Source organism: Eutrema salsugineum, unplaced genomic scaffold (genome assembly GCF_000478725.1).
Source record: "Eutrema salsugineum unplaced genomic scaffold, Eutsalg1_0 scaffold_8, whole genome shotgun sequence".
NCBI classification, from domain to species: Eukaryota; Viridiplantae; Streptophyta; class Magnoliopsida; order Brassicales; family Brassicaceae; genus Eutrema; species Eutrema salsugineum.
Genome location: NW_006256414.1, coordinates 2,503,127 through 2,517,612, shown reverse-complemented (window position 1 = coordinate 2,517,612; position 14,486 = coordinate 2,503,127). Strand labels below are relative to the sequence as shown.

The 14,486-nt window shown below is 30.0% G+C and overlaps 2 protein-coding genes across 2 annotated transcripts; both read left to right on the top strand.

Annotated features, from left to right (window-relative positions):
* The first annotated feature begins 134 nt into the window (after positions 1-134).
* On the top strand, positions 135-5,503 carry LOC18009999 (probable polygalacturonase At3g15720). The gene is made up of 9 exons (XM_006391903.2): positions 135-210; positions 2,766-2,851; positions 3,021-3,155; positions 3,798-3,962; positions 4,105-4,312; positions 4,446-4,527; positions 4,846-4,954; positions 5,053-5,166; positions 5,273-5,503. The coding sequence occupies exons 1-9, from the start codon at positions 135-137 to the stop codon at positions 5,501-5,503; spliced, it is 1,206 nt and encodes a 401-aa protein (XP_006391965.2).
* Positions 5,504-10,765: 5,262 nt separating this feature from the next.
* LOC18010357 (probable polygalacturonase At3g15720) lies at positions 10,766-13,952 on the top strand. The gene is made up of 9 exons (XM_006391902.2): positions 10,766-10,867; positions 11,122-11,250; positions 11,432-11,566; positions 12,200-12,364; positions 12,461-12,668; positions 12,777-12,858; positions 13,178-13,283; positions 13,394-13,507; positions 13,612-13,952. Exons 1-9 carry the CDS (start codon positions 10,865-10,867, stop codon positions 13,840-13,842), a joined length of 1,173 nt encoding a protein of 390 aa, XP_006391964.2. The 5' UTR covers positions 10,766-10,864; the 3' UTR covers positions 13,843-13,952.
* The last annotated feature ends 534 nt before the right edge of the window (positions 13,953-14,486 follow it).

Here is a 14,486-nt window from a genome sequence, read left to right as displayed (position 1 = left end):
ATAACAATACAGTTAAGAATTGAAAGTATTCTCTCGACTTTACAACCGAAGAAATACTATCTCTCATAAAGAGAAAAATTGGTGAAAAGATTCTCTCCCCGAATGAGGAGGATGGTGGAAATGATCTCTCCGAAATGGAGGAATATGATTCAAATAGTTTATCCATAAAGGAGGACATAGGAATCCATCTCTCCGTCAAAACGGAGGAAAGTATATGTAAAGAAACAAATCTGAGCTGCATTTGGCGATTAAAGGATCTGATGTTTTTAGAAATAAGGCCCAGGCCCATGTTGTAGCACACACCAAAATTTATAACAGAGCACGAGCTATAGCGCGTTACGGGGACGGAGCTGCTCGTAGGAAACTGTCGGATGAGAATCTATTCTTCTGGAGATTTGCTCTGAGATATCCGTTTAATATCCAAAAACTGCTCAGTAACAGTCGGACAAGTGGGAAATATTGGTGTAAACTAAAAAAGTTTGGGTACAGCCAGATCAAAAGTCTTATTTAGAATTTGATTTTTCGTTTAGATGTTCAGAAATCAGAATTAATCAGTTATTTCGGTCAAATTAACCAGTTTAAACTTATTTTTTCTGTTTTTATTAATACATCATCGTTCTAAATAGTAAATAAAAAATAAAATAAACAAAATGCTTGTTTTTGTCAACTAATAAACAAAAATGCTTATCTATTTAAGTTGTAAATTATGGATGAACTATTCCTGATATTTGTTTTTTGCTTTTTAGGACTTTTCTTCTCTAGTTCTCATCTAGCATAGGTGTGAGGGCATCTCCAATGGATCACCAAAAGGTCCAAAACATCAAATTTGGTGTTGATTTTTTTTTAATGGAGCACTAAATCCAAATTTGTTTTGTAGATAGTGTTGCATCAAATTTGGTTGCAATACAATTTACTACACCAAACATCAAAATATATTTTTTTAAATTTTTAATTTAATTAAATTATTATTTATGAGTTAATTAAATTTTGTAGGTTTGGCTATTCAAGTACTGTTCGGATTTGAGTTGAATATGGTCTAAATATACTAATTCTTAGAGTTAAAATAATCTAAATTTTTCTGCTATTTTTATTTTATTAATTATAATTTTTTTTCTTCTTTTTGTCAGCTGATGTAATACTATATTTAATTTGTAGTTAATCTATTTTATGAATAATTAATATTTATCAGAACTACTAAAAATAAAGAAAATTTTAAATATAATAATAAAAAATATTTTTTTTAATGTGAGATTTGGTGTTGTGGTTGGAGATGAAAAAAAAAACTGTTCACTAAAACACTAAATTTTACACTATTCATAATACCAATTGGTGCTATTATTGAAGATGGCCTGAATATATAGAAAGTCTGAATCGCTAAAGTTTTCATCAGGTCAAGCGATTTTTTTAACCTGATTCATTAGACCATCTTCGATAAAAAGAGAAATTTCCCTTCCAATATTCCCTCCACATCACTTTATTCCTCTTCCACATCATTTCATTTTTTAATTTCACACCAAACTCTAGAATACCAAGTCAAATCAATATTTTCATCCTCCAACTCATTTTCTCTTTTCTCCACATCATTCCATCATAGAAAAATTATCATTTTTATTTAAAATTAGAGATTTTTTTGTATGTCCAAATGATTTAAATATAAGCTCTATTTATAGATGTTAAAAAATAAAAAAAATAATTATGCAAAAGGAAAAATTTAAGTTTGATCAATTATTTTATAAAAATAGCATTTTAAAAAAATAAGGAAAAGAAAAAAAGAAAAATAAATAAATAAACAGTCGTCGAATCATAAACAACCACATTATTAATATTGTGGGACCAGTCAGATTTTTTTTGAAGGAAAAATTTGCCCTTCATGGATGAAAAAACACCTTAATTGCTTTTCTATTGCACTTGGTCTTAGTATTTTGTTTTCTTAAATTATATTTCTATTGATGATCATACTGGATAAAGAGTTTACAATCTCTTCATTTTAACTAGCAAATCAAAAGTTCTTTAGAAATCTGCTAGAACCATAGAAAGCACAAGACAATTAAGTGAGGAAGCCAAGACAAGTTAATGCACTATATAGATGTGGAGAACATAAATAAATAAAAAAGCTTAACATTTTTGCCAAAAAAAAAAACTAAAAATAAAAAAGATGTGGAGAACCAGATCTCGGTTTAATGTCTCTGCTTCACTTTCATTAGTAGTTTTTATGTTTCTCGTCACTTTATGATTTTTTCCATATACATATTCTAATTATTAACTTTTTCCATTGTTAATTTCACGCGTCCTAATCTAGTAATCTTGTAAAACTTTAGCCACATGTTAAAAATGTCTTAGCTTGTTAAACATCATGCGCCATTCTATATAAACCACAACTAATTTTGCTAACTGTGTATGTAGTTTCATTTACACACAAAATATAACTCAAAAAAAAAAATCGTGTTCTTTGCTAGAGTTTTAAGAAATGGTGAGGACGGCTCCCATTAGTTTCTTTAATAATAATTTTTCTCACTATTTCTTCTTCTGATGATACGTATTACTTATTGCTAATCAGCTAAAATAAGTTTTCTCTGTAACAAATGAAATGAGTTTGAAGTTTCCTTGGTAGTGAAAACAGTTGTAGAAGGAAATATGATTAATTAGTAGACCCCTCTTATTTGTTTTATTGTTGCTATAGTAAAAGGGTATTAATGCTGATTAATAAATTTGTATGTTGCAGGGGTTGGTACTGTGTTTTGTGTTCCTTTTCATTGTATCGGTAGCGTTAGGAAATGGCCAATTGCAAAGTAATGTTGTTGACGTGACGAGTTTTGGTGCCCTTGGAGATGGAAAGACGGATGATTCGAAGGTAATATTAACCAAAACTAATGCTTAAAGATAAGATATTACTAAACACAAATATAAATATATATATATATATATATATTTCCGGCTTACGAATTGTATTTTAATTTTATATATTTAAGGGAAATCAATTGTTAAACCATACCTTATTTGCTACATGTGATGTTTTGAAGGCATTTCTAGAAGCATGGGAAAAAATATGCGGAGAAAAAGGGTCACAAACTCTGCAAATCCCTATTGGCAAAACCTTTAAACTTCGGCCTATTCTCTTCAAAGGTCCATGCAAGAGCAACACTATCAATTTTCGGGTATTTATCTATCTGTTATAATTTGGCTATCTATCTACATAGATGTGTATGATTTTGTTACTAGTACATATCAAATTTTAAAGATAGGTTGTAGCGACGGATCTACTTTTGTTGTTGTAGCGTAAATGTACGTATAAATGTAAGTTTGGAGATATCACGAATGTTAATACATGGGTAAGTATAGAAGTAGATAATATATATAAATAAACATATATATATAGTTTAAATCTTGTTTAGAGATTTTCTAATTTATTATCATCATTTAGGTCAAAGGCTTCTTTTTAGATTTCTTAAAACAACAAATGTCACCTATATTATGTAATGCTTTAATCTTATTTTTATGTAGCTAAGAACTTTTTTTCATATATGACTGATGAAAACTATATATTCTGCATCATGTCTTAATTGTGCTAATGTATTATATTAAAGGACCAAATTATTATAATTCGTTTAGAATTACCTTAAAAACACTCTAAGACCGGTCTAGAATATATGTTGAGTAATTTTAAATTATATATATATATATATATATATATATTTATGCATTTCCGTCTTAAACTCAGTTGAAATTTTATAAAAATACTACTTCTGTTAATTTTCTTATGTTCTAAATGTAAGATTTAAACTAATTTATCGAAACAGCTACTGGGAAAGATTATTGCTCCGACCAAAAGTGAATGGGGAGGAAAAGGAAATGGGAGATGGATTATATTCAAAGACGTGAAGAATCTCATTGTCGATGGTTTTGGCATTGTCCAAGGAAGTGGTCCAACTTGGTGGAACGTTGTACATTCAAATCGACCCACGGTAATGTAATTTTATCAGTTGAATCTCTTATATTATGAAAAAAGGATTTTGAAAATTCGAAGCTAAACCTTTTTTTTTTTATATATATATATATATATATATATATATATATATATATATATATATATATGTTGCTTCCCAGTCACTGGCTTTCTCAGGCTGCGACAATTTACGATTGAAATCGATTACTTCGATCAATAGTGCAAGAAACCATATCAGCATCAATTCTTGCACTGATGTGACAGTATTTAACGTAACATTAATCGCGCCTGAACATAGTCCGAATACGGATGGCATCAATATAGTGGGATCGAGTCAAGTTAATCTGTTCCACTCAACTATCTCAACTGGTAATTAGAAAAGCCACTCAACTATCGGAACTGGTTCTAAATCATGATATTTGAGAATTAAAGTTCTAAATATGAGAATTAAAATGAGAATTAAACATGAACTTATTAATGTAACCAACAAAAATGCATGCAGGTGATGATTGTGTAGCCATAAATGGAGGTTGTTCTGGCATCAATATCACTAACGTGTATTGCGGCCCTGGTCATGGACTTAGGTATCTACAAACTCATTATTTAATCAAAACAATTTCTCTTTGGGAATGTTTACGATTATTAGAACCAAAAATGAAAAACCAAAACATGTTTTCTTTTATTTCGCATACTCTTAAATCTTGGACCAATCTTTTTTATATAAAAAGTTAACATGATCAAGTTCAGTTTACTGACATATCGATTCCGGAGGTCAAAATTATTTATAGGTTATATATTATATGAATTTCGAGTCGCATATGGAATAATCTCTTTGACTTAAGAAGATATTTTGCCATGGAATATATATCTGATAATTTCCTTATTATTATTGTGTGTTACAGTGTGGGAAGCTTAGGAAGAAACAAAGCCAATGAAAAAGTGGAACATGTTCATGTCAAGAATTGTACTTTCAACGGAACTCAAAACGGAGCAAGAATCAAAACCTTTCCGGTGATTCATCTCTTTTACTCTTCATTTAATAATACATCGCATTACTATTATATATTTGCGCATAAGTATGTACAATAATATAAAGCAAAATGGTGCAGGGAGGATCAGGGTATGCGAAGAGTATCTCATTTAAAGACATTATACTGATAAATACAAGAAACCCCATTATAATCGATCAGCATTATGGCTGTAGAGATCATTGCCCTCACACGGTAAGTTTTATTTCACTTTTTTCTTTGTTAGAAAACAATTATTTAAATTGTAACAGAAATATAATTGTTATCGTTTAAAATGTTAAACTGAATAAATTAAATACAGACTTCAGCGGTTGAAGTGAGCGATGTGAAGTTCATAGGGTTTCACGGGTCAGCGAGTAAAGGAGCAATAAATTTGAGTTGCAGTGAAGTCAAAAGATGCAACGGCATCGTTTTAGAGGACATCACCATTATTCCGGCGACTAAGGGCAAAAAGTTGGAAGTCGTATGCAACAATGTTGATGGTACCGTCCAAGATACAACACCTACAGTGTCTTGTTTATCCAAACCTTAATTTTTTCGTTTCTAAAGAAAATGTGGGAAGTATAGTATGAATGTATGATGATAAAGTGTATGAAAGTAAACTAATTTTTTTTTATATTTTGAAAGTGACTCATATTTTAATATATGACATCATAAAGCTTAAGATTGAAGTTTTATTAACTACAAAAAGATTGACATAACGTAAAATATATTATTGACATATTAATTACTTGACTCTAGATGGAATGAAAAAAAAACTTGGAGACAGAATAAATAATCTGGGATGATGTGATTTAAAAAAATTTTGGATGATTTCACTTAATTGTTAATGAATGAGTGAGTTTTCTAAGTAACATTTTTTGTTTTTATGTGACAAAAACTCATTCATTATGTGATTGTCTAAGAAAATTACAAATAAACGATTATAATGATGAACGAATGGCTCCCGAATGCAGATGGCTAAATCTTGGTCCTCCATAGAAAAAATAGCTGCCCCAACTGTAAAATGGGGTTTCAAGTCATACATTTTGAAGTTGTTTTTGTGTTTCATGACTTTGGATGAACTATAGACTGTTATTATGATCAACATTTTCTAAGTTCCGAAAGTAATTTGCTTTCTCGAAACTTTCATCTAGAAAGCGACAAGATCATATCCTAGTCGTTGTATGTTGACCAAATGTCAGCTTGTTTGTGATCTCACTGCCCCATTGCACTAGAACTGTATGATCGGCCAACATTGTGAAAATCTCTGCCAGCCAGTATCCTACCAGTATATTATTGGACCTCAAACTTAACCGCCAATTTTCATGTTTTCGGTTTTACACAATAATTATATGTTAAAAAGTTAAGATATGGACCTTCCATTCGAAAACAGAGATCTTAAATTGGTTGTCGTCGAAGGATGAGACAGGATAAATGGAACCTCCAATGACAATACCGCTACTGGTCTGTATAAAACTAGCTCACCACAAAATAAAACCTGCGGACATTCAATTATGTTCTACTGTGTTTTAAAAAACCAATTGATATATTAGTATTTGGTAATTGAATGTGGAATTGAATTAACAAAACAATGACATTTGACAGTAGTGTCAATTCTTACTTATACTGAAATGCTCTTCAATGTGTTGAAGTCCCACTCGATTACCCATTTATTAGTTAGTTAGTTCAAATATATATAATGAATAATGGTTGTCTATCCTGTAAGTTATATAGCCTACAACAAAATTTGTATTTCAACGGTTTTCTCCTTTCTTTTCGAATTGATCTCATCTAATATTATTTCATTTTTACATAACATCTGATTCACTACAAGAAAGCAGCTCATTTCCTACGGCTAAATCCGTAGAAAATCCGTCGGAAATGACCTTTTTTGACGGATTTGCCATAAAAAACATCATGTCGGTTCCAGCTGGTCGAAAATTCACATCCGTTGGAAAGTCGTGGGAATATTTCGACGGATTGTAATCATCGGAATCGTGTTGGATATTTTCAAACGCCAAACCGAGGAATAGTTTTCCGATAACTTACCAACGATTTGGGGTTGGTCATTTTCCTATGGATTTCCGACAGAATACATTCTTACAAATTTCCGACGGAATATATTCCTACGGATTTCCGACGAAATATATTCCTATGGATTTCTGACAGATTTTGTTCCTACGGATTTCTGACGAAAATTTTTCCTATGGATTTGTGACCAAACGTTTTCCTACGGATTTGTGACCACTATAAGTATAGTTTTGAAAAAATATATTTAATTCACAATGATTTTTTTAACAATTAATAGACATTAAAAATATTTATTTAATCAAAAATTCCGAAAACATTAAATTTGATTTTTAAAAATACAAAATAACAATAGTTTTGGAAATTTAAAACATAACTATTTAAAGTAGTTAAGTAATGCAGTTTTCAAAAGGGCTTTCAGATCAGATAGCTCTTGACGGATTGACTGGTGAGCAGCTTTAAGCTCTACAACCTCCTCGTCACGTTATTTAACCGTTAGAGATAGTTTTTGCGTGTCAGCTTTGTAGTTTGCAGATGGGCCTAATAACCTGAAGACGAAGACTCTTGGCTTGGAAGTCCGCCTAATCCGACAAATCTACCTTTTACTTTTCGAATTTCCTAAAAAAAATTATAAAATTATTAGATAAATGATGAAATAAAGAAAGAAAATTAATGAAAAAAAATTAACTTATACTGTGAACAATGTCGTCATTTAAACGTAAGTATAATGATTTTTCATCATTTAAAAGTTTCATAAATTTTGGAAGTTATACAAAAATTCAAAGATTTCAAAAACTTCAAAAGTTTTCAATATTTTCAAAAATTTTATTATTTCAAAATCTTATAAATTTTTGTTAATTTATTTAAAAAACGTTTTCCTATTCAAATTAATGATATATTTGTTTACAAACATTTAAAAAAATATTTTAATACTATTACGAAAATGTTTTTATATACTACAGAAAAAATTTAGATATTGCAAATATCTTTTTTAGATATTTTTAATTTATTAATACTATTATACTATTAAAACGTTTTATTATATATTAGAAAAATGTTTACAAAAACGGTTTTTTAGATATTGCAAAAATATTTTTTAGATATTTTTAATTTATTTAAACTATCTATAGTATTAAAGGAGAAGAGTATTTTGTGTCCAAACAGAATTTTTATTTGGTTTTCTACTATTCTGTTTTTGGATAACTATTTCTGTTACCAAACAAAAATATTAATTTTAATTTATTTTTACCAAATAAGTAAATTTAGTGTAATATTAATAAATAATATATTTTTAATTTCTATTTTAATATAAATTCAAAAATTAATTTTTAATCTAGATTTGTTATAATTTCCTTGAATATAAGTTATATTTCAAAAATTATAAAATAAATTATTATTATATCTTTACAAAAATAAGAATCTATATAGCTAATCCTGAATCTTCTTTCTGAAACTAAACACCATGACCTGCACTCTCCTTCTCTACAGCTAATCCTGAATCCTACAGAAACTCCAATCTCTCATGCGGAGCATGAAGATTACCAAACAAAGGTACAACTTTAGAGTGACCCACAACTTCAGATCACCGATTCAACCGCAATCGTTAAACGAGTCAACTACCACATGATGCATCTCATTGATTCTGTATTAACATTACTCTAAATCATAAGCTATAAACTCTAATCCCCAACCCTAATTCCAAAATTAGATACCACACAAATTAATAGGGAGTAAGCGTGGAGATGAAGAAAAACTTATGGGACGAGACCGGCTTGTTCCTGAAGAGTGTAAAACTCATAAGGCTCCCTCTTCTGCACGATCTGGAGACAAAGCTTCTCAAGCTTTTTCTACTCATCCTCTTGTCTCTGCTCAGACTTTCACACGGTCTCGTGATAGAGGTCCCAATCAAAGCTTTGCAAAAGAACACAAGAGAAATTTTTTATTAATGATCGATGTCCCCTCTTCTTACGGGTTCTTCTTATTATATAGAGATGTTTAGAACCGACTGATTCTTACAAAAAGGAAACGTATAACTATAATGGAAAAACTAATATTTAAAGAGAATCTTTCCTATTAATATAATGCAAGTAATGGAAATAGATAAATGGAAATCATGATATGTCTCAGCCGTTTGACTTAGTTAATGCATCTTGAGTTGGGTTTCTTCACACACACGTTTAGGCCTTCTTCCCAAGTCTGTTAGCTTGTGTTATCTCATCATCTCAATTTTACAGCTTATCTCTGCGATATGCAATGATCGTCGGGGCTAAGAGCATCCTCATTGGTGAACCTCTCAATGGGGTTCACCCTAAATTTTTTATTAATAAAATTTTAAGAAGAGAAAGAAGGTGGAAGAGGAGAGAAGATCGAAGAAGAGAGGAAGAGAAGAGAGAGAAAGAGAGAAGGTAGAAGAAGAAAAAAAGACCAACCAATAAAACTTTGACACATCACTGATGAACCCTATGAAAGAGAGTCTCTAAAAATTCTTGGAGAAGAACGTGTAAAATAAATATTTGTCTTTTTGCTTTTATTTTAATACAATAATTCTATGAACCTTTATTTAAGAGACACTATTGGAGGTGCTCTAATGTTGATGTGAAATCGCCGGAGAATTCTCATAAGTGAATTTCAATGGCACCACAATCGTGAAAAAAAAAAGAAGATGATTTGATAAATTTCAACTTAATATTAAACGAGTGCTAGTTTAGTCTCCTCCAAAATGAGAAGTTAATGTTATGAAGTTTTACTTTTTTGGGGCTATCTTTATCAATTTCTCATTAGTTTTTTGGGTAATTTTTATATTGATAAATTAATAACTCGATAAATTAATAAAATATTATGGTCCAGACATTATTAATTTATAGAGGTTTAACTGTAACATAGTTGCCATTTAGCGATATGATAGTTAGTGTAACATTTTTTTGTTGTTTAAAAACATTATTGTAGTTGCTTATATTTTACGTACACATACAAAGTTTTTTATGATCTTAACGAGTAAATTTTTTTGGAAAATGAATCATCAAAATTATGTTCGTTGTTTTATGGCATTTGTCAAAAAAAAAATATATATACTACTTATGAATTTTATATGTAAATTTAAATCTTATATAAGTAAAGATAGATGTTAAACAAAAAAATAGCTCTGGATCTTACTTAGAACTTGATTTTTCGGTTTAGATGTTCAATCGGAATTAATCAGTTAATTCAGTCAAATTGACCAGTTTAATTAAACTTATTTTTTCCGTTTTTCTTAATACATCATCGTTCTAAATAGTTAATAAAAACTACTTAAAAATAAAATAAACAAAAATGCTTGTTTTAGTCAACTAATAAACAAAAATGCTTTATCTATTTTTTGCTTTTGCATAGGTGTGAAAATTATATTTCTATTGATGATCATACTGGATAAAGAGTTTACAATCACTTCATTATAACTATCAAATCAAAAGGTCTTTATAGGAATCTGCTACGAACCATAGAAAGCACAAGGCAATTGGAAGTGAGGAAGCCAACACAATTTAATGAACTATCTAGATGTGGAGAACAAATATAAATAAAAAAGAAGTGGAGAACCAGGTACAGATCTCGGTTTAATGTCTCTGCTTCACTTTCATTATGAGTTTTAATGTTTATCGTCACTTTATGATTTATTTCCATATACATATTCAGATCCTTAACTTTTTTCCATGGTTAATTAATTTCACGCGTCCTAATCTTGTAAAGCTTTAACCACATGTTAAAAATGTCTTAGCTTGTTAAACATAGTGCACCATTCTATATAAACCACACCTAATTTTGCTAATTGTTTATGTAGTTTCTTCTTCACACAAAATCTAACAAAAAAAAAAATAAAAAATCGTGTTCTTTGCTAGAGTTTTAAGAAATGGTGAGGACGGCTCCCATTTGTTTCTTTAATAATAATTTTCTCACTCTATTTCTTCTTCTGATGATACGTATTACTTATTGCTAATTACCTAAAATACGTTTCTCTGTAACAAATGAAATGAGTTTGAAGTTTGCTAGGTAGTGAAAACAGTTGTAGAAGGAAATATGATTAATTAGTAGACCCCTCTTATTTGTTTTATTGTTGCTATAGTAAAAGGGTATTAATGCTGATTAATATATTTGTATATGTTGCAGGGGTTGGTACTTTGTTTTGTGTTCGTTTTCATTGTATCGGTAGCGTTAGGAAATGGCCAATTGCAAAGTAATGTTGTCGACGTGACGAGTTTTGGTGCCCTTGGAGATGGAAAGACGGATGATTCGAAGGTAATATTAACCAAAACTAATGCTTAAAGATAAGATATTACTAAACACAAATATAAATATATATATATATATATATATATATATATATATATAGTTCCGGCTTACGAATTGTATTTTAATTTTATTTAAGGGAAATCAATTGTTAAACCATACCTTATTTGCTACATGTGATGTTTTGAAGGCATTTCTAGAAGCATGGGAAAAAATATGCGGAGAAAAAGGATCACAAACTCTGCAAATCCCTATTGGCAAAACCTTCAAACTTCGGCCTATTCTCTTCAAAGGTCCATGCAAGAGCAACAGTATCAATTTTCGGGTATTTATCTATCTATTATAACTTGGCTATCTATCTACATAGATGTGTATGATTTTTTTACTAGTACATATCAAATACTAAAGATAGGTTGTAGCGACGTAGCGTAAATGTACGTATAAATGTAAGTTTGGAGATATCACGAATGTTAATACATGGGCAAGTATAGAAGTAGATAATATATATAAATATATATAAATATATATATATATATATATATATATATATGTAGTTTAAATCTTGTTTAGAGATTTTCTAATTTATTATCATCATTTAGATCAAAGGCTCCTTTTTAGATGTCTTAAAGCAACAGATGTTACCTATATTATGTAATGCTTTAATCTTATTTTTATGTAGCTAAGAACTTTTTTTTAATATATGACTGATGAAAACTGTATATTCTGCATCATGTCTTAATTGTGATAATGTATTATATTAAAGGACTAAATTATTATAATTCGTTTAGAATTACCTTAAAAACACTCTAAGACCGGTCTAGAATATATGTTGAGTGATTTTAAATTATATATATTTATGTATTTCCGTCTTAAACTCAATTGAAATTTTATAAAAATCCCACTTCTTTTAATTTTTTTATGTTCTAAATGTAAGATTTAATCTAATTTATCGAAACAGCTACTGGGAAAGATTAGTGCTCCGACCAAAAGTGAATGGGGAGAAAAAGGAAATGGGAGATGGATTATATTCAAAGACGTGAAGAATCTCATCGTCGATGGTTCTGGCATTATCCAAGGAAGTGGTCCAACTTGGTGGAATGATGTACATTCAAATCGACCCACGGTAATGTAACTTTATCAGCTTAATCTCCTATTATGAAAAAAAAACAATTTTGAAAATTCGAAGCTAAACTTTTTATATATATATGTTGCTTCCCAGTCACTGGCTTTCAGAAGCTGCGACAATTTACGATTGAAATCGATTACTTCGATCAATAGTGCAAAAAAATATATCAGCATCAATTCTTGCACTGAAGTGACAGTATTTAACGTAACATTAATCGCGCCTGAACATAGTCCGAATACGGATGGCATCAATCTAGTGGGATCGAGTCAGGTTAATCTGTTCCACTCAACTATCGCAACTGGTAATAATTAGAAAAGCCACTCAACTATCGCAACTGGTTCTAAATCATGATATTTGAGAATTAAAGTGCTAATTAACTTATTAATGTAACCAACAAAAATGCATGCAGGTGATGATTGTGTAGCCATAAATGGAGGTTGTTCTGGCATCAATATCACTAACGTGTATTGCGGCCCTGGTCATGGACTTAGGTATCTACACACACTCATTATTTAATCAAAAACAATTTCTTTTTGGGAATGTTTACGATTATTAGAACCAAAAATAACCAAAAACTTGTTTTCTTTTATTTCGCATACTCTCAAATCCTGGACCAGTCTTTTTTTATTTAAAATGTTAACATGATCATGTTCAGTTTACTGACATATCGATTCCGGAGATCAAAATTATTTATAGGTTATATTTTATATGACTTTCGAGTCGCATATGGAATAATCTCTTTGACTTAAGAAGATATTTTGCCATGGAATATATATCTGATAATTTCCTTATTATTATTGTGTTTCACAGTGTGGGAAGCTTAGGAGGAAACAAAGCCGAAAAAGTGGAACATGTTCATGTCAAGAATTGTACTTTCAACGGAACTCAAAACGGAGCAAGAATCAAAACCTATCCGGTGATTTTTTTTAATCTCTTTAATTTACTCTTCATTTAATAATACATCGCATTACCATTATATATATTTGCGCATAAGTATGTACAATAATATAAGGCAAAATGCTGCAGGGAGGATCAGGGTATGCGAAGAGTATCTCATTTAAAGACATTATACTGATAAATACAAGAAACCCCATTATAATCGATCAGCATTATGGCTGTAGAGATCATTGCCCTCCCACGGTAAGTTTTATTTCACTTTTTATCTTTGTTAAAAAATGATTTAAATTGTAACAGAAATATAATTGTTATCGTTTAAAATGTTAAACTGAATAAATCAAATACAGACTTCAGCGGTTGAAGTGAGTGATGTGAAGTTCATAGGGTTTCACGGGTCAGCGAGTAAAGGAGCAATAACTTTGAGTTGCAGTGAAGTCAAAAGATGCAACGGCATCGTTTTAGAGGACATCACCATTATTCCGGCGACTAAGGGCAAAACGTTGGAGGTCGTATGCAACAATGTTGATGGTACTGTCCAAGATACAACACCTACGGTGTCTTGTTTATCCAAACCATAATTTTTTTGTTTCTAAAGAAAATGTGGGAAGTATAGTATGATGATAAAGTGTATGAAAGTAAACTAATATTTTTATATTTTGAAAAGTGACTCATATTTTAATATGTGACATCATAAAGCTTGAGAGATTGAAGTTTTATTAACTACAAAAAGATTGACATATTAAATGACCAAAACATGTGCCATAATATTTGTGATAGTATTGCTGTTGGGTCATCACCAGTATTCAAATCCGCAAAATACATGTAGTTAACAAAAACAAAAAGATTAGCATAGCGTAAAAAATATGATTGACATATTAAATATTTGACTTAGATGGAATGAAAAAAAAATTGGAGACGGAATAAATAATTTCCGAAGATGATTTTATTTATTGTTCACTTAACTATTGAATGAGTTTTTCTAAGTAATATTTTTGTTTTATGTGAATGTCTAAGAAAATTACCAATAAACGAATATAATGAACAAACAGCTCCTGAATACAGAATGCAGATGGCTAAATCTTGGTCCTCCATAGAAGAAATAGCTGCCCCAACTGTAAAATGGGTTTTCAAGTCGTACGCTTGAAGTTGTTTACCTTAGATGGACTATAGACTGTTGTTATGATCAACATTTTATAAGTTTCAAAAGTGTAATTTGCTTTTT

What these genes read in the sequence shown, in the direction of transcription:
- LOC18009999 (XM_006391903.2), top strand. Translation starts at nt 135, where the DNA reads ATGGAGGAATATGATTCAAATAGTTTATCCATAAAGGAGGACATAGGA. An exon ending in TACATTCAAATCGACCCACG is followed by an intron (nt 3,963 to 4,104) that starts GTAATGTAATTT and finishes GTTGCTTCCCAG; the next exon opens with TCACTGGCTTTCTCAGGCTG. An exon ending in GAGATCATTGCCCTCACACG is followed by an intron (nt 5,167 to 5,272) that starts GTAAGTTTTATT and finishes AATTAAATACAG; the next exon opens with ACTTCAGCGGTTGAAGTGAG.
- LOC18010357 (XM_006391902.2), top strand. An exon ending in GAAAGACGGATGATTCGAAG is followed by an intron (nt 11,251 to 11,431) that starts GTAATATTAACC and finishes GATGTTTTGAAG; the next exon opens with GCATTTCTAGAAGCATGGGA. An exon ending in GCAACAGTATCAATTTTCGG is followed by an intron (nt 11,567 to 12,199) that starts GTATTTATCTAT and finishes TTATCGAAACAG; the next exon opens with CTACTGGGAAAGATTAGTGC.